The 19222-nt window shown below is 39.4% G+C and overlaps 1 protein-coding gene across 7 annotated transcripts in view; it reads left to right on the forward strand.

The window, feature by feature from the left end:
* The window catches only part of brd4 (bromodomain containing 4), a 182513-nt gene extending 179777 nt beyond the window's left edge, over nucleotides 1-2736 (forward strand). For all 7 annotated transcript variants that reach the window (XM_073069094.1, XM_073069093.1, XM_073069090.1 and 4 more), the window contains one exon: nucleotides 1062-2736. In XM_073069094.1, coding sequence (XP_072925195.1) covers nucleotides 1062-1130 — 69 coding nt within the window. In that variant the 3' untranslated portion in view covers nucleotides 1131-2736. The remainder of the gene's footprint in view (nucleotides 1-1061) is intronic.
* The last annotated feature ends 16486 nt before the right edge of the window (nucleotides 2737-19222 follow it).

Raw genomic sequence — 19222 nt, forward strand, 5'->3', positions numbered from 1 at the left:
GTATCATAAAAGCACAGAAACAGTTTCAACCTTTCTGTGTGTTACATGAATTGTCACTTGCTATTGACCACTGAGGTCCCTGAAGGGCCAGTGGCCTTGAAGAAATTGGCACCCATGGGGGACAGTGATTTATTTTTCCATTGGATTTTCCTGATTCGTTAAACATGCTGATTACAAAGAATAATACCATTAGCATGATTGGTTAGTGTTTTAAATCTTAATCTTAGGGTAATGTCTTGAATTTGACATTAGAATGTTAATCCTGATCTACAACTATACAGCTAGTTTCTGAACATTTGGATGGTGTAATGGGGGAAATGCCTAAAATTCTTCAGAGAAGGATCTCTGGCTAGATAATTGGTGATTTTATTTTATTTTACTCTTTCTGTCTCTAATTTAGAAACTGAAAGTTACAAAAAAGGGATGTTATTCAAATAGGGCAAGCGGAATGGGTGAGAGGTCAAACCTTGAATGTGAATGGGCAGTGCCTCATTTGAAGCCATCGTTAACAGGTTTTAGCCCTGACTTGAAATTATGCACCACCTTTAGTCTTGTATCTATCACAGGGGTCTTCCATTGAACTTAGAACATCTTGGCATGAACTGCTCCTGCAATGCATTGGGTGTTGTCCTATACTATAAATGTTCATTGAAAATTGAGTAAACTCCTTGTCATTTAGCTAATATGTACAGGTCTGGCCTCATAGCCTTTAGAACAACACAACAAAATGCTGGAGGAACTCAGCAAGTCATCGCTGCTTGGCCTCGAGTTCCTCTAGCATTTGTTTGTCACTTCAGATTCCAGCACCTGCAAACTCATGAGCCAAAGTGTCTTGTGTTTTCATGTAGCCTTCGAGTCTGGTCTATTGTTCAACTCTGCTTTTGTTCCTTGATTAACTAAAGGTTAGCTTGACAGCTCTTCGTATTACTGAGTATATACAGCAAGCAATGAAATGAACATTTCTGGAAAAATTTAAGTTTGAAATTTAGCAAGACAATATATGAGCTGTGTGAACTGTATCATTGAACATTTTCTTACATCTTTTCTTTACTGTGATTTAGATGGCGGCTACGATTGACATGAATTTTCAGAGCGACTTAATGGCAATATTTGAAGAGAATCTCTTCTGAGGGCTCCTTATTTGGGATATCCTGACTCTTGAAAGTACTACGGAACTGTTTTCCATGAGTTAAGTGGCACCATAGTGTTTCGGCCAGGTTCTTGGTGCACGTCTTTCTGCATGTGTGACCCAGTGAGTGAGCGAATCGTTCAGTCATTGCCTTGAATGGATGGATGGACATGGATGGACAGAAGTCTGCCTTACATTTAACCCACAATATAGGAATGAACAAATAGACAAAAAAACTTATTGTTGTTTAGAAAACGTGCACAAATGTGCGTCCAGCTTTCCGAAAGATACTACTGTAAAGGGGGTGGGGAGGGGTTTACCCATTAGCTGCAAGGCTGTCCTCGCCAAACTCCTTCACTATGTATGAAAAGACACAATTACATTTTGATGTATTCAATCAAACAGGGTTTCACTGTTGCAGTGTCAGGGCCCTGTTTGCTGAACGGTTTTGCTGCATTGGTTCCATAAATCTAGTGCGTCTCCTTCACTGCTCATGAGAGAACGGGGCGATACTATGATATTTATATATATATATAATATGTATATTATATATATATACATAAATAAAATGGGTGAATTCCCCTGTAATTGGGAAAACTGGCCCCTTCACTAAGTTACAACAGTATAATCTGGATAGACTATTTAAGCAGTGCAACTATGTTTTCATTACTTTTTTTTACAGTGCATAGTGCTGTCTGCAGGTTTTGTTTATCTACAGAGTTTTCAGATACTAGGCTCAGTATGTTCTGACAAGCCATGTGATGGTTATGGCAATACAAAAAAGGGAAAAAAAATCGTATGTCGGAGGTTATGAGTTTAAACAGCAGTCCCATCTGAAGCATTTTTGTTTTCCCCTGTTTTAATTTCTTTTCTGCAGTGTTTGGGATCAAAGCTGGACTACCAACCAAAGTAGGTGAAATTGTTTGTCTCATTACCTCAGGAGATACGAATGTTGAATGGCACTGCTGAAACTGTTTTGTACTGTTGTCCCTCTGAATATTAAAGATACAAGTGCTGACTTTCTTTTCTGCAAATAACCAGAGGTTTCAGCTGCCCTTGAGTAGTGTTGAACCGATGCTGTATAGTGGGTATGGTTGGTGTGCGATGCTTAACTTGTATGTTCTCTGTAATTATAAACTTACTTTATTAATGTAGCAGACTTCCAATACGATTTGGGGGCCCAGGTGTGAGTTTTATCTTTATATGTTCGATTCTGGGCTTTTTTTTTCTTCAGAGGGTTGTACAAAATAAGCAAGCTGTTTCTGTGCGAGTGTCTCTTTAGTATTTGCTAAAAGCATCAAGTGAAGTGCTGGTTCTCCTAGTTAAACTCTGCAGCAAGAATTAGACGAGTGATTGTTTTATGGCAAATATGGCAAATTAAATTAATGTACCATTCCTCGTCTTTGCCTTTAAATATAATTTTATTTTTTCAGCTGTTTTTAAACCTTTTTCTTTTTTTAAAATGAACATATTTTAATGTGCCAAAATACCCACTATACAGTACCAGCTCCAGTGTTGGTAACCTCATTCTAAAGTCGGTTTTACTGAGAGGCAGAAAATTGCATTTGGTCTGTATCAATTATTGAATAAACACACCTTTTATACAATACACTGGTGTCTTTTTCTTAAACTTAGAGACTGTTCTATTGGAGTGACTACTTGTACCTAATGATCATGCTTTAAGTACACGGACAATACAGAATACTGATCAAATATCTTCACTAAAATCAAGCTATCATTAAGAACTGAAAGACACGTCTTTCAGGTAAAGAGAAAGTTAGTTAAAAATCTATTTTTAACACAACCCTACTGTAATCATCAACATTATTATCAGGACCATAGATATTTGACAAGGCTTTCAGATATTTGACCAACAGCCAGTTAAGAGGAGCTCAGTACATTATGTTGATAGAGTAGATGTATTGGCAGATGACAATGTTGTAACATCTGATTTTTCATCAATAGTTTCACTTGGTTTAGTGGCCAACTTTCTCTGCCTTTAGACTTAAAATGTGTTGGGGAAAGTTGTTCCTCAAAATTTATTCACAAGGGATGCAGTTTCTACTGTCCCAGAAATATTGGAGAATAGTTTCCAAATTGTTTTGCCTGAAAATTTTGCTAATGAATTTTAAAAGTGAAGAAGTTGCAATTCTCTACGAGAAGAGAGATATATGATTGATTTTGAATTATTCAAAGACTCTTGTATCTGAATTGCTTTTCTGCTGTAAGCTGTGGATTCTTCCATTGTTTACAAAGGATTGAGTTAAAGGCATAGTTCAATTTAGTTTTCCTCCAAATCACAAAGAAAAACTGGATATTTACCACCAAATTTGCTATGGCTTCAAAGTAAATTCAGAATTTTTTGAATCTTCCCAATCAATACTAATACTTCAGATAAGTTAATTCTGAAGCTGAAAGTCATCCCTTGGAAATGGTGTAAAATTATGAAACAGGTGCTTATTTGGCAATATTACGATGTCAGAATCAAATCTGGGTTCCATCTGATTCCAACATATTCAAAGTATCCTTCTGAATTGGGAAAGGCCATTTGCCTTTTCATGCTTGTGCTGTATCTTTAAAAAAAAAACTGCACAATTGGACCCATTTACCTACTCTATCCTCATAGCTCTGTAAATGCTTAAATTAGCAAGTTTATTCAGTACCATTTTTAAAGTTGTTTTTGGGTCTATTTAACTGTTCAGACAAAACATTCTGGTTAGTGTAAATAGAATACTTATCTCCCTTATAGTTCTTCTGGCATCTATAAGGTTGTGTTTCCCAAGTTAATAATTTTGTTTCCAGTAGAAATGGTCTCCTTGTATTCAGCGTTTCAAATCGCCTTCTTAAAGGACGTATTTTTCTGCTCTGAGGAGACAGATTCTCTTACCTGTTAACATCGGTCATGTTATATTACTTACTTTGGAGACGCTGGGAAAAGTAGTTCCCTGGGTGTGGTTCATCTTGATGCTCAGCTTAGAGGAAGATTGGAGATTTTCAAGGGTGCTGTTACAATGAGTTTTGAGACAGTAAAGCAAGAAAATCTACCTTTCAGAACAGCACAGCAATGATTAAATGGCTTATCAGTATTGGCATGTGAGCGATGCTTTGCATTGTTTGTCAGTTCGAGTTTTTTTAAATTAAATTCTTTGGAAAGTTTTAAAAAAATATATAGCTGGTAACTGCTCTGTATAGGTTTCTAAGGATTTTTTTAAATTGGCATTTATTATGTAAATATCAAAGGTTAACTTGTGAAAAGTTTCATGGAGTCATTTTGGACACATACAATGTTGTACTTTCTGTGAGACATTAGCCCATTAGCTTTATTACTGCAAGGAGAAATTCTTAAAGGTTGATGGTTTGTGACATTGATTTCTGCAATACATAAAAATAGAAATTATAGTGGTTTAATTCCCCTTTTTGCTTTCTTTCTTCTCCCCCTCCCCCAACCACCACCTCAAATATGCTTGAGTGAAATGGTGTACGGCAACAATAACAAAATACTGGTCATGTCATTGATGGCAGCTATCTCAGTCTGAAAAATGGGCCCCTCTAGGTTTTTACTAAGGTTCTAAAGTTTAGTCTTCCATCATACAATTTCCAGAGACCTCACATGACAACCAGTGTGAAGTGAATACCCCTCCTACAGTCCCATGTAAATGTGCATTTATTCTTTAACCCCCCCTCCCCCACACACACACAACACTTTGAGCATAGCAGTTGAACATTAACTGGAATACCTAAACAACAGGCCTTAGACCATAATCCCGCAAACTGTCAACCCACCCTGTGAAGCTTGGGCAGATCTTTTCCATTCTTATCTATTGTTTTATTGCTCAGGTGAGGTGGATTGAACTATTGGTACAGTTGTCTCTTTCATGGATAAAATTTAGATCAAAATACGTTCTGTAAAATATTTGCATCTTAAAATTTATGCAGATGACTAGAGCACTGATTTATTGATGATCAAAAGAAATGAGACATCTGCCTTTAGGGCTTATTCTTAAAATTTTAACCCGTATAATTTTACTTGGTTTATCCGTGTTAAGGACAATATGCATTTCATTCCAGCAAAGAAATAAATGTCTTGCCACTAGGAGGCAGGAGAAGATTTTTGTGATTATGCACAGGGTTGGACTGTAAATGTATCTTCACCTTCACCATGACTATCCAAATGACCGAATGTTGTACTTTATTAATAAACACCATGATTGGCTGATATCCTTAGAAAACTAAGATAGAAAAAGTAACAACTTTGTGAGCTACTCCAGCACAGTTAGCCCGCTTTACTGTGAAGCATCTTCAACTCTCATTAGTGGAGCTAGATAAATTTAGTTTTATAGTGTCCATTAGTTTCGTTTGCAGAATTTGCACCCTTTTTTTGTTGACACAATTATTGATGAAATTGAGATGCAGTTCCCTTTATAAAGTGGATATGTTGACAGCTTTTGCTGTTTTGGTTTCAAATTTAAATTGTAAAATGCTTTACAATCATATTCAATGTAGTAAGTATATACAATTATCAGATGTGATGTTTGGAAACTAAACTGGTGAAATGTAGCCAACACATACAAAATGCTGGAGGAACTCAGCAGAGAGGCAGCATCTATGGAAGAGAATATAGTTGACGTTTCAGACAAAGACCCTTCATCAGGACTGGGAAACAAATGAGAAGGTAGTGGGAGGGGAGGAAGAAATACAAGGTAGTGAGTGATAGGTGAAATTGGGATGGAGGAGGGGGTGAATCAAAGAGCTGGGAAGTTGGTGAAGTGAATAAAGAGATGGAGAAGGGGAAATCTGATAGGAGAGTACAGAAGGCTGTGGAAGAAAGAAAAGTGGGAGGAGCACTAGAGGGAGGTGATGGGGCAAGTAAGAAGATGAGATGGGAATGGGGAATTCCCTTTCTACTCTGTGATGAGGCCACACTCAGGTTGGAGGAGCAACACCTTATATTCTGTCTGAGCAGCCTCCAACCTGATGGCATGAACGTCGATTTCTCGAACTTCATGTAATCCCCCCCCCCCCCCCCCCCCCACCGCCAAGCCCCATTTCACCACTCCCCATTCCCATTTTCCTGTCCCACCATATTTCCTTACCTGGCCATCACCTCCCTCTAGTGGTCCTCCCCCCTTTCTTCCATGGCCTTCTGTCCTCTCCTGTTAGATTCCCCCTTCTCCAGCTCTTTATCTCTTTCAGCAATCAACTCCCAGCTCTTCACTTCACCCTTTCCCCGGTTTCACCTATCATCTACTACCTGGTATTGCCTCCTTCCAACCCCCCCCCCCCCCCCCCCACTTTCTTGCTCAGACTTCTCATCTTTTTTTCATCTCGGCCTGAAACATCGACTGTACTCTTTTCCATAGATGCTGCCCAGTCTGCTGAGTTCATCCAGCATTTTGTGTGTGCTGCTTGGAATTCCAGCATCTGCAGATTTTCTCTTGTTTGTGATGGCCAAATGGAACATTTATCACTGTAGTCTGTGACCCTCTAATTATACCAGAATCAATACTCCTGAAACGTCCTGTTGTTTTATAGATAGATGCATCTGTACCTGATGTATCAGTCATTTCTTATACATGCAATAGAAAACTGCCTGCTAGCGGAGGATAAAACTATCCACTGAGTACTGTAGTGTTTCATTTATGTGAATGCCAAACATCTGGGAATAACTTCCAATTTTATTAGGATTTCATTTGGAGTATCCTAAAGTTATAGTTGATGTTACATGCACTCTTTGATCTTGGGGTTACCAGTTGAAAATGTGGCAATGTTTATTCCACAGCTGGTATTTAGGACAAAAGGCCAAGCATGGTTGATTTTTCTATCAACAGGAGTTGCTTGCTGTCTGTGCTCAGGATTCAGTGGGTACTTTGCGCTCAATGGTATAAATATGTTCTTAAATGATGTCTCGCACATCAAACACAATGGATTGCAAGTGCTAAACGAAAACCTTAAAGGCATATTTTGGATTTTTTTAAGCTATGTATTTAAACTGTATATGTATGCAGATAAAAAGTATTTGTATTCAGACATTAGAAATAATAGCCTTTTTAATGTTTTAAATTGTACTTTAAATTTGCCAAATATTGTCAATTGTTAATAGATTAGCATTTCAGTCTGAGACTGAAGTGATTTCATTGCATTCTGATCAAAACATTTAAAACTTTCAGATGTACACATTTATGGATTATACTCCAGTGTATTTTTAATCATTATCCAGTAATGTGATTTTTGTTTGTATCTTGCTCATTTCATAGTATGCATTTCAGCTCTTAACTGGGCTGCTTGCAAATGAAACAACTGTTTCGTTCATCAGACGTATTAAGTTTAATTCTCATGTTTGAGTTCTACATGCAGTGCACATTTTACACTATATTTAATTTTTTTGTGGGCAATTTGACTTGCAGATTAACAGCATCAATGTGATGTAAACTCGTAGTCAAATGATAGTTAGCTTTTTTAATGCAACACAATATGTCACTCATATTCAAGTTCTAATTATATTAAATATGAAAATGCTTGTATTAAACATTTTGAAATATATGTAGAAAGAAATTATTAGATTTTTCCCACTTGAATTACTGAAGTTTTTGTGCAGTTATTGTTGAAATAAACATTTTTACTGAATATAGAATAATGAATTCCAATTTGGGATGTGACTGAATTGTGCAACAGTGTCAGAATCAAATGAAACTTTGACCAAGTTTGTTTTGCAGCAACCACTTAAAAAGAAAACTGTCTGATCTGCATTGGCAGAATTTGTACTGCAGTCGATGGAAGTGAAAATTATCTGTTATCTTGCACAATAATCCATCCACATGCCATCAGGAAAAGTAATCGTTCAGCTAATGGGGTACAAACCTCACAAGTGTCTAGTTAAGTGCAGTACCTTGTACACTTTGAGATGGGCTGTTCAACCTTTGGTACGGGGTATAGACAGGGGAAGATAATTCATTGGCTATCATAAACATTGCATTGTCTATACCATTTTATGGCAAGTTACATTGTGAAACTTGTATAATACAAGCCATTCATTTAGAAAGCCAATGACTTTAAATGTGTGGGAGCTATTTTGATAACCTTTTATTTTCATAACCTTTTACTTAATTTAGAATAAAGCCTTAGAATCCATTCCTATGCTGAACTTTAAAGGTGTGCACTTAGCATTTATATGTTGTCTTATTTTGTATGAAAGATAAGCATTTTTTATCAATTCTTGCCGGTTTCCTGCGGTTGTGGAACTCTGGTGTAACCTTGGGTCCTTGGTGATTTTTCTTTATTATGCATGTCTTCATCTATGGATACCAATCTTCATGATACAAATTAATTTGTTTACCCTGCATTTAAAGAAAATGGGTTAGAGACTGAGGAATCATTCTCCATTTGACTGGAATAATTTAATCCCTGAGCTGGTTAGTGAGTTTCAGGTAACTTTCCACTATAAAAGCCTGAGAGTTTTAGGTTTAGAACTTCCTAAGCACTTTGTTTCTTTGTTCCACCTTCCTAAGGTTACTTAAAACAATTAACCATTTGTCAGGAAACTAGTCTTCATTCATTTTCACTGAGGAATACGATGTACTATAAAAGCACCATAAAAAGACAACCAGTTTACTTTCCTATTGATGTGATTGGTCTACTACAATAAAATGTGGAAAGTATCCTCATGGTAATATACTTGTAACTAAGGGACGTTAAAGGCCAGCTGAGGAAGGTGCACAGCCACACTGATGCACTACTATGTGCATCACACCACATGTGATTATGCCATTGAGAATGCAGGGAGAGTCATATATGTTATAACGACAATTGTAGCAACGTGGAATGATGTTACTCTAATATGTAGTTTAAGAGTCACATACAGATATTCCTATATTCTTCAATTTACAGAGGTTTTTAAAATTTTGTAAAACGCTATTGATTGGGGAATGTGTCTCTTGTGTAAAAAAAAAAGCTGCAACAAGTAGCACAAAAGTCTTTGTCCATAGGAAAAATAATAAAATTCCCTTTTTGATTTAAGATACCTTGCTTAACAAAATACATTCCTAAAAAGATATATAATCATTTGTTGATCTAAAGTGCAAAATACCAAAACAAACAGTGGTCCAACCGTGGCTATTGAGAAATTAAATATGATATGCCTTTTCCTTTTCTCAGTCCCTTCATCTCCACCGCATCTATTCCTAGATGCAGCTTTCCTTTCTGGAACATCAGAGGTGTCATCCTCCTTCAAAGAACAAGTTTTCCTTTCCTCCACCACTCACACACCTCCATTTCCCAAATTCTGTGATCTTGCCATCTTTCCACCACCTTAACAGTGATAGAGTTCCTCTTGTCCTTACCTACCACCCATGTGACTCTGCATCCAACTCAATTTTCTCTGCAATTCCAGCCACCTCCAAAGGGAACCTAACACTGAACATATCATTACAGTACCTCCTCTCCCCCCCCCCCCCACTTTCCATAGGGAATGCTCCCTCCATGATTCTTTTGTCCATTCATCCCTCCTCACTAATCTACCCACCCAGACTTACCCCTGCAAGTAGCCAAAGGGACTACACCTGTTCATTCACCACTTCACTCACCTCCATTCAGGGCACCAAACAGTCCTTCCAGATGAGGCAACACTTCACCTGCGAATCAGCTGGGGCTGTCTCTTGTGCCTAGTGCTCAAGATGTGGCTCCCTCTACATTGGTGAGACCCATTGTAAATTGGGGAACCACTAGGTTGAACGCTTTCGCTCCATCTACCAAAAGTAGAACTTCCCAGTGGCCAAGCATTTTAATTCCCATTTGCGTTCTGACATTTTGGTTCATGGCTGCCTCTTGTGTAACCAGGAGACCACCTTCAGGGTGGAGGAGCAATACCTTATATTTCATCTAAGTCATCACCAACCTGATGCCATGTATACCAATTACTACTGGTTTTTTAAAAAAAATCCCTCTCCCTCCCCTCCTCTCTCATTCCCCACTCCAGCCCCTTTCCTATTTTCACCTGCCTATTGCTTTCCCCAGGGTACCCTCTCCTTCCCTTCTTGCTATGTTCCACTGTCCTCTCCCATCCATTTCCTTCTTCTCCAGCCCTTTACCACCCACCTGGTTTCATCTATCACCTTTTAGCTATCCTCCTTCTCCCCCTCACCTTTTTCATTCTGTTGTCTCTCCCCCCCCCCCCCCCACTTCCTTTCCAGTCCTGAACAAGGGTCTTGGCCCAAAATGTTAACAGTTTATTCCTTTCTATAGATGCTGCCTGACCTACTGAGTTCCTCCAACACTGTGGGTGTTGCTTTTCCTTTTGAACTGAAATCAAAATAACAGTCAGTATTGGAAAAATTTCACAATTCAGAATTGGTGAGAAAAGGAAATTATGAGACTAGGTTAGCTAGAAACAAAAATAAGCGGTAATATCTAGCATGAATGTGTAAAAAATAAAGGATTAGTCAAACTTAAAGTGGGCTCCTTACAGGTGAAGAATGTGGAAATTATAAATAAGGAAATGTCAGGGCAGACATAATTTCTGTCTTCACAGAAGATCACTGCAGAAGCAATTGAGAACTCATTTTACTAGCATTAGTAAAATCAATATTGGTTTGAAATTTGTTAAATCCTCATTTTCTAATGATCTGCATGGCAGAGTTTTCAGTGGCATGGGTATGGATATGGTGTATGCACTGGTTCAAAGTAAATTTATTATCGAAGTACGTACATTCTCTGCAGGCGTACTTAGCAAATCTATAGAACAGTAACTAGACAGTAAACATCGGGAACTGTTAACTGTAAAACTCTGCAAATGCAGATATAAATAAACAGTAATAAATAACAGCATGAATTAACAATACAACTTGATTGGCATTTTACAATTCTAAAACTATTCCCAAAGACTACAAGGTAGTAAATGTAACACCACTATTCAAGAAGAGGGTAACATGACAGTAGGAAGCTAGACCAATTCGACTAGTATCATGAGAAGGGAAATTGCTGGAATTCATTATTAAAGGAATAGTAATGGCTCTTAGAAAATAATAGAGTTAACATAGACTCATGAAATAGATCACTTTTATATCTTAATAAACAGAATGGATAATAGTAAACCAGCAGGTTCAATGTATGGGGATAACCTTCAGGTTTTCAAAAAGGTGGTAAGAGGTATTGAACAGAACTGGGGAACATGATCCTGGGATAATATACTGGCTTGGATTAAAGGTTAATGGTCAGAAAATTAGTTTTTAATAAATAATTTTAAAGCATAATAACAATGGATTTTTATTTACAGGTTGAAAAGCTAACTAGTGCCATGCAATTGTCCAGTCCAATTATTTCTTTAACCTTATGTTTCACGCACTGGATTCTTGATTTTTGTTTTTGTACTGTTGTCTCAATTCTTACATAGTGGATAACCTCTTATTTCCATCTATCAGCTTCACGCCTGTGCACTTAATTCATCTATATTATTTTGAACATTCCTTATTTCTTTCTGCTAACCCACCTATTTTATACCATAAGTAAATTTGGCTCCAGTCCTTCCTGTCCATTCAGGTCAAAAATACAGACTGCAAGAATATGAGTCTTGTGGTGATCCTGATAACAATCTGCTGATTGCAAAAAATAGAAGTGGCATAGTTATCCCTATCTCTGCTAGTTAGAGAAACCCCTGTTACCCCTATCCTGCCATTCTTTCTTTGTGCAGTACTTTATCAAATGCCTTCTGGTGATTCAATTACAGTCCGCTCCCTCCCGCCCAACTCTGTTTTCCATAATGGAGAAGCCATGTTATTTACATGTGTCAAGGAAGTCTATATTTCTTGCTAATGTTATATTTTATTTATTTTTATTACAGTGAGAATGTTTTATTCTTTATCCCAAAATTTTAGGTAGCGATTTTTGAATTCTATAAGGGAATTTTTTGATTACCTGTGCAGCTGTAATGCAGGGTCACCTGGACTTTGCATTTACTAGTTCCTCCTTATCCACCCTGTTTAAATGCAGTTAATCTAGGAAATGTCAGCCAGTATATGTGCAACAGATTCATAATGTATTAGTGAAATCAGGCCTGTATCTTCCTTATGGGATCAATGTGAGCTATGCCTGTTATAGGACTCTGTGTCATATTTAGAGTGGAAGATGGAGAGTCAATTAGACTTCTGTCCTTTGAATGATGTCAACGTCCTTGAGTGTTGGTGGAGCTGCCCTCGTTCAAGCAAGTGGAGAATATTCCATTGCACTTTGTGGAAAGTGTAAAGGATATTAGGAAGGAAGTCTATGTAGTCCACCTATTTAACCTTAAAGATTAAATTAGCTTTTTTTTTGTCACATTGAAACATACAGTGAAATGTGTCAATTGTAATAACGACCAACATATAGTAGTCTAAATATGTGTCGGTGGCAGTCCGCAAGAGTCACCTTGCTTACAACACCAACGTAGCATGCCTATAAACTACTAATCCTAACCTGTAAGTCTTTGGAATGTGGGAGGAAAACAGAGCACCTGAGGAAACCAATCACAGGGAGAACGTACAAACTGTGGAAATTGAACCTTGATCGCAGGCTCTGTAAAATGTTATACTACTGTTAGGCTACTGTGCCACCTATATGCACCTTATGACCTCTCTTGCAGCTACAATACTTACAGTTGCAAGAAAAAGTTAATGAACCCTTTGCAGTTACCTGGTTTTCTGAATTAATTACTCATAAAATGTTCTGTGATCTTCATTTAAGACTAAACAATAGACAAACATAATCTGCCTAAACTAATTACACACAAATACTACTACTTGTCAATACTGGGTACACCATTTAAACCATCAGTCTAGGTTAAAAAAAAATGTGAACCTCTGGGGTAATGCCTTCTATAAAAGCCATTTGGAGTCGTGTTCCAATCAATGATATGAGATTGGAGGTGTGGGTTGTACAGGTGCCCTGTCCTATAAAAAAGACCCACTAAGTCAGGTTACTGACAGAGCCTGCTCTTCTCAAGAAAGATCTATTTATGTGCACCATGCCCCGATCAAAACAACTTTCAGAGGACCTTAGAATAGTTGAGGTGCATGAAGCTGGAAAAGGCTACAAAAGCATTTCTAAAGACCTGAGTGTTCATCAGTCCACAGTAAGGTAAATTATCTACAAATGGGACCGATACAGTGCTGCTGACCTGTGTCGTGGTTTCTCGTGCCCCACAAATGACCAGGAGACGGAGAAGATTCCTCAAGAAGTATTAAACTTTAATTTGCAAATCAAAGCTGAGACAGTCATTGAACTAGTCGCTGATTGCCCCCCGATCCTTTGGACACAGCATTTTTTATAGCAATATCCTGGTCCAGTTGTATTAGCATATCTATAGTTGCGTATCACACGTACATCCTGCCACTATTGTTTCTACCCATTGACTTAATCATGTTCTAATCTACATCTACATGAGAGGTAGCTCTCATTAACACACCATTGTCTTCTACATTCTTAAGATTTCATTCTCCTACTAAATTGAGTACATGCATATCAAATAGCAAGTTTCAAAACTGACTACATAGTTTTGGTTACACAGCAAAATTTATACTTTTATACTCCAATACTTGCATGTGTCCACTATAAGAAAAACACTGAACAAGAATGATGTTCATGGTAGGACACCACGGAGGAAACCACTGTTCTCCAAAAAAAAACAATTGCCGCATGTCTTGCATTTGCAAAAGACCACCTAGATGTTCCACAACACTTCTGGGACAATGTTCTGTGGACAGGTGAGACAAAAGTTGAACTTTTTGGGAGAAATCAGGACTGTGTTGCAGCTGCATGATGTGGGAGCTGGTGGACCCCATTGCGATTCCTGGTGACCACACCTGCAGCAAGTGCTGGCTGCTCAAGGAACTCTGGCCCAAAGTTGATCAGCTGCATTCTGAGCTTCAAACACTGCGGCACATCAGGGAGGGGGAGAGTTACTTGGATTCTCTGTTTCATGAAGTTGTCACACCAATTAAATTTGTCTGTGGTCAGGAACAAGAGGATGTGACTGCGAGTAAGGCATGTAGTGAGATCCAAGAGAGAGGGCTGGAGGAGCCTCAACCCTTGAGCTTGTCCAGCAGGTCTGGATTCTTGCTCCCTGCGTGGATGAGAGTTGGGGTGGCAGGAAGAATGAGCAGCCTAACTGTGGCACTGTAGTTCAGGGAGCCATTCTAAAGATCATAGAGTATCCTAAAGACTGTGTTGCCTGGGTTCAGGACATCTTATCTGACCTGAAGACGAACTTGCAGTGGGAGGGGGAAGATCCAGTTGTTATGGTCCACGTGGGTACCACTGACACAGGTAGAATGAGGAAAGAGGTTCTGCTGAGGGAATTTGAGCAGCTAGGGACTAAATTAAGAAGCAGAACCAAAATGGTAGTAATCTCTGGATTACTAACTGAGCCGCATGCAAATTGACTTGGGGTCAAGGGTATTAGAGAGTTAAATGCATGGCTCAAGGATTGGTGTGGGAGAAGTGGGTTTGAATTCATGGGAAATTGGTTAACAGTATTGGGGAAGGAGGGAGCTATTCCAATGGGATGGGCTCCACCTGAACCATGATGGACCCTGGATCTTAACGAATTGCATAACTAGGGCTATGGATAGGGCTTTAAACTAAATAGTAAGGAGGTGGGTTCAACAGATTGGAGAAGTATGGATAAAGTAAAAAAGAAAAGTGTGGATAAAGAAAAAGCAAAAAGAGTAAAGTAAGAGTGGAATATAGTTAATGTCAGGTGCAAAAGAGTAAAAAATTACAAGATTTTAAAGACTTATTGTGTAAGGGCACTTTACCTGAATGCCCGTAGTATTCAAAACAAGGTCAGTGAACTTGTGGCACAAATCAGTACAAAGGGGTATGATTTGGAGGCCATTACAGAGATGAGGTTGCAGGGTGGAAAAGATTGGGAATTAAGTATCCAAGGGTATCAGGTAATACGTAAGGATGGGCAGGAAAGTAAGGGAGCTGGGGTAGTGCTCTTAATTAAAATGAGATCGGGTGATAGTGAGAGACGATATAAGATCTGGGGAGCCGAATGTTGAATCCATCTGGGTAGAGATTAGGAATAGTAAAGGGAAAAAATCACTGGTGGGAGTTGTCTATCAGCCACCGAGTACTAACATTACAGTGGCACAAGCAATAAACAGAAAAAATACCTGAGGCATGTACAAATGGAACAGCAGTTATCATGGGGTCTTCAACTTGCACATAGATTGGGTGAATCAAGTTGCTCGAGGACTTCATAGAATGCATCTGTGATGGCTTTCTTGAACAGCATGTTACTGAACCTACAAGGGAATGTGCAATCTTAGGTCTGGTCCTATGCAATATTAGTGTCCTTGTAGCTAGGGATCCTCTCGGAAAGAGTGATCACAGTATGATTGAGTTTTTCATACAAACGGAGGCTGCAATAGTTTGATCTAAAACCAGAGTAATATGCCTAAACAATAGAGGCTACAATGGGATGAGGGAGGATTTGACTAGTGTAGACTGGGAACACAGCCTATATGGTGGGACGGTTGAGGAACAATGGAAGACTTTCAAAGAGATTTTTCATGGTGCTCAACAACAGTATATTCCAATTTAAAACATGGACAGTAAGGGTGGGGCAAGATAGCCTTGGATAACTAAGGAAATAAAAGAAGGCAACAAACTAAAAGCTCTTGCTTACAAAGTCACCTAGAATAGTGGGGAACTGGAAGATTTGGAAAATGTTAAAAAGCAACAAAGAAGATAAACTAGCACAAAACATACAAATGGATAATAGAGGTTTTTTATGATTATATAAACTGGAAAAGGGTGGCTAAAGTGAATGTAGGTCCCTTGGAGGATAAGAAGGGGAAATTGATCATGGGTAATGAGGAAATGGCTGAGACTTTGAATGACTATTTGGTGTTGGTCTTCATGGTGGAGGACACGTCTAACATACCAAAAAGAGATGTTATGAATGTGATGGGAGGTGAGGACCTCAAGACAATAGCCATCACTAAAGAGGTAGTGCTGAGCAAACTTGTGGGTCTGAAGATAGACAAGTCCCCTGGTCCTGATGGAATGCCTCCCAGGATACTGAAAGAAATGGCAGAAGTTATAGTAGAGGCTTTGGTGATAATTTATCAAAATTCTATGGACTCTGGGCAGGTCTCAGCAGATTGGAAGACAGCGAATGTCACACCACTGTTTAAAAAAGGACGTAGACAAAAGGCAGGTAACTATAGGCCAGTTAGTTTAACATCTGTAGTTGGGAAAACGCTTGAAGCTATATTAAAGGAGAAATAGCGAGGCACCTGGAAAGAAATGGATCCATCAGGCAGATACAGCATAGATTCAGCAAAGATAGGTCCTGTTTGAGGATATAATGAGTGCAGTGGATAGAGGGGAACGGATGGACATTATTTACTTGGATTTCTAGAAGGTGTTTGATAAGGTGCCACGTAAACAACTTATCCATGAGATAAGGATGCATAGAGTTGGGGGTGATGTATTAGCATGGATAGAGGAAGCAGAGAGTTAGGATACATGGGTGTTTCTATGGTTGGCAATCAGTGGTGAGCGGTGTGCTGCAGGTGTCAGTGCTGGGCCTAGAACTGTTCACGATATACATTAACAATCTGGAAGAGGGGACCGAGTGTTGTGCATCTAAATTTGTTGACGATACTAAATTGAATAGAAAAACAAATTGTGCAGAAGATACAGAGAGTCTGCAGAGAGATATAGATAGGTTAAGTGAGTGGGCAAGGGTCTGGCAGATGGAGTACAATTTGGTAAATGTGAGGTCATCCATATTGGAAGGAAAAATGAAAGCAGATTATTATTTAAATGGTAAAATATTGCGGCGTGCTGCTGTGCAGAGGGACTTGGGAGTGCTTGTGCATGAATCAGAAAATGTTGGTTTGCAGGTGCAGCAGGCTATCAAGAAAGCAAATGGCATGTTGGCCTTCATTGCTAGAGGGATTGAATTTAAGAGCAGGGGGGTTATGCTGCAACTGTACAGGGCACTGGTGAGGCTGCACTTGGAGTACTGCATGCAGTTCTGGTCTCCTTACTTGAGGAAGGATATAGTGGCTTTGGAGACGGTACAGAGGAGGTTCACCACTGTACTTGCTGGAATTCAGAAGAATGAGAGGAGATCTTATAGAAACATGAAATTATGAAAGGGATAGAGAGAGGGAAGTTGTTTTCACTGGCAGGAGAGACTAGAACTAGGGGACATAGCCTCAAGGTTTGGGGAAATATATTAAGACAGAGATGAGGGGCAACTGCTTTTCCCACCCAGAGTGTGGTGAATCTGTGGAATTCTCTGCCCAATGAAGCAGTGGAGACAAGATTGGATAGATTTTTGCATTGTAGGGGAATTAAGGGTTATGGGGAAAACGCAGGTAGTTGGAGATGAGTCCATGGCCAGATCATCTATGATCTTATTGAATAATGGAGCAGGCTCGACAGGCCAGATGGCCTCCTAATGCTCCAATTTCTTTTGTTCTTAAATGCACATCACTATGTTTGGAGGAAAAGGGGCACTGCACACCAACACCAAGACCTCTTCCCAACTTTGAAGCATGGTGGAAGGAGCGTTATGGTTTGGGACTGCTTTACTTCCTCAGAGTCTGGACAGCTTGCAATCATTGAGGGAACAATGAATTCAAAATTGTATCAAGATTTTTTACAGGAGAATGTCAGGGTAGCGGTCCATCACCTGAAGCTTAGTAGACGTTGGATGATGCAACAAGACAAAGATCCAAAACACAAAAGTAAATCGGCAACAATGGTTTAAAAAGAAGAAAATTCAAGTTCTGGAATGGCCGAGTCAGAGTCCAGACCTTGACCCAATTGAGATGCTGTGGCATGACCTAAAGAGGGCTGTTCATGCAAGGTGTCCCAGAGACGTTGATGAACTGAAACAGTTTTGTATGGAGGAATGGTCTAATCTTCCTCCTCACCATTGTACATCTGATCAACAGCTACAGGAAATGTTTGGTGGAGGTTATTGCTGTTAAAGAAGGTTCTACCGGTTAATAAATACAAGGATTCACATACTGTTCCAGCCTAGACCGTGAATATGTCAACAAAGACATGAAAAGTACAATTGTTTGTGTGTTATTAATTTAGGCAGATCGTGTTTGTCTATCATTGTGACTTAGTATTTTGCGAGTAGTTAATGAGGAAATCCAGGAGTTGGTCATTGTTTGGCACAAATGTTTTTTTTTAATCACTTATCAGCCTGCAGTTGAGTTCAGGCAGGGGTTGTTCTACTTACTGAGGAGCTTCAAATGGAATTCAATCTGATGGTTGGAGGTTAACTGATGAAAAGGCTGAAACTGGCTTTCTGCAGGAATCACTTCCTCTGTGATTCTGTTGTCCATTCATCCCTCCCCACCTATCTCCTTCCTAGCACATATTCCTGTAAACAAGAGAAATGATACACCTGCCCATTCACCTCCTCCCTCACCTCCATTCAGGGCCCTAAACAGTCCTTCCAGGTGAGGCGATACTTCACCTGCAAATCTGTTGGGGTCAGTTTTTGTATCCAGTGGTGCTGGAGAGGCCTCTTTTACACTGGTGAGGACCAATCTGAACCACTCTGCCAAGCACCTCTGTTCCATCCGCCAAAAGTGGAGTTTCCTAGTGGCCAACTATTTTAATTCCTTTTCCCATTCCTATTCTGACATCAGTCCATGGCCTCTTCTTCTGCCGTGATGAGGTCACTCTCAAGATGGAGGAGCAACACCCTATGGTCCGTCTAGGTAGCCTTCAACCCAATGGCAGGAACATCGACTTCTCCTGTTAATTTTCCTCCTCTTCTATTCCACCGCTCTGGCCTTTTACCTCTTCTCACCAGCCAATTATCTACCCCCCCCCCCCCCCGATGCCCCTCTCCCTTCCCTTTCTCCCATGGACCACTCTCTTCCCCTCTTATTCCTCCTCCAACTTTTCTTTCCCTTTCCCACTCACACCTATCACCCTGCTTGTCATCCTTCCCCTCCCCCACCTTTTTATTCTGGTAGCTTCCTCCTTCCCTTCCCGTCCAGATCAAATGTCTTACCCCGAAAATTCGTTTTCATCGATGCTGCCCGACCTGCTGAGTTACTCCAGCATTTTGTGTTTTGT

The sequence above is a fragment of the Hemitrygon akajei genome, chromosome 16 (assembly GCF_048418815.1).
Source record: "Hemitrygon akajei chromosome 16, sHemAka1.3, whole genome shotgun sequence".
In the NCBI taxonomy this organism is placed as follows: Eukaryota; Metazoa; Chordata; class Chondrichthyes; order Myliobatiformes; family Dasyatidae; genus Hemitrygon; species Hemitrygon akajei.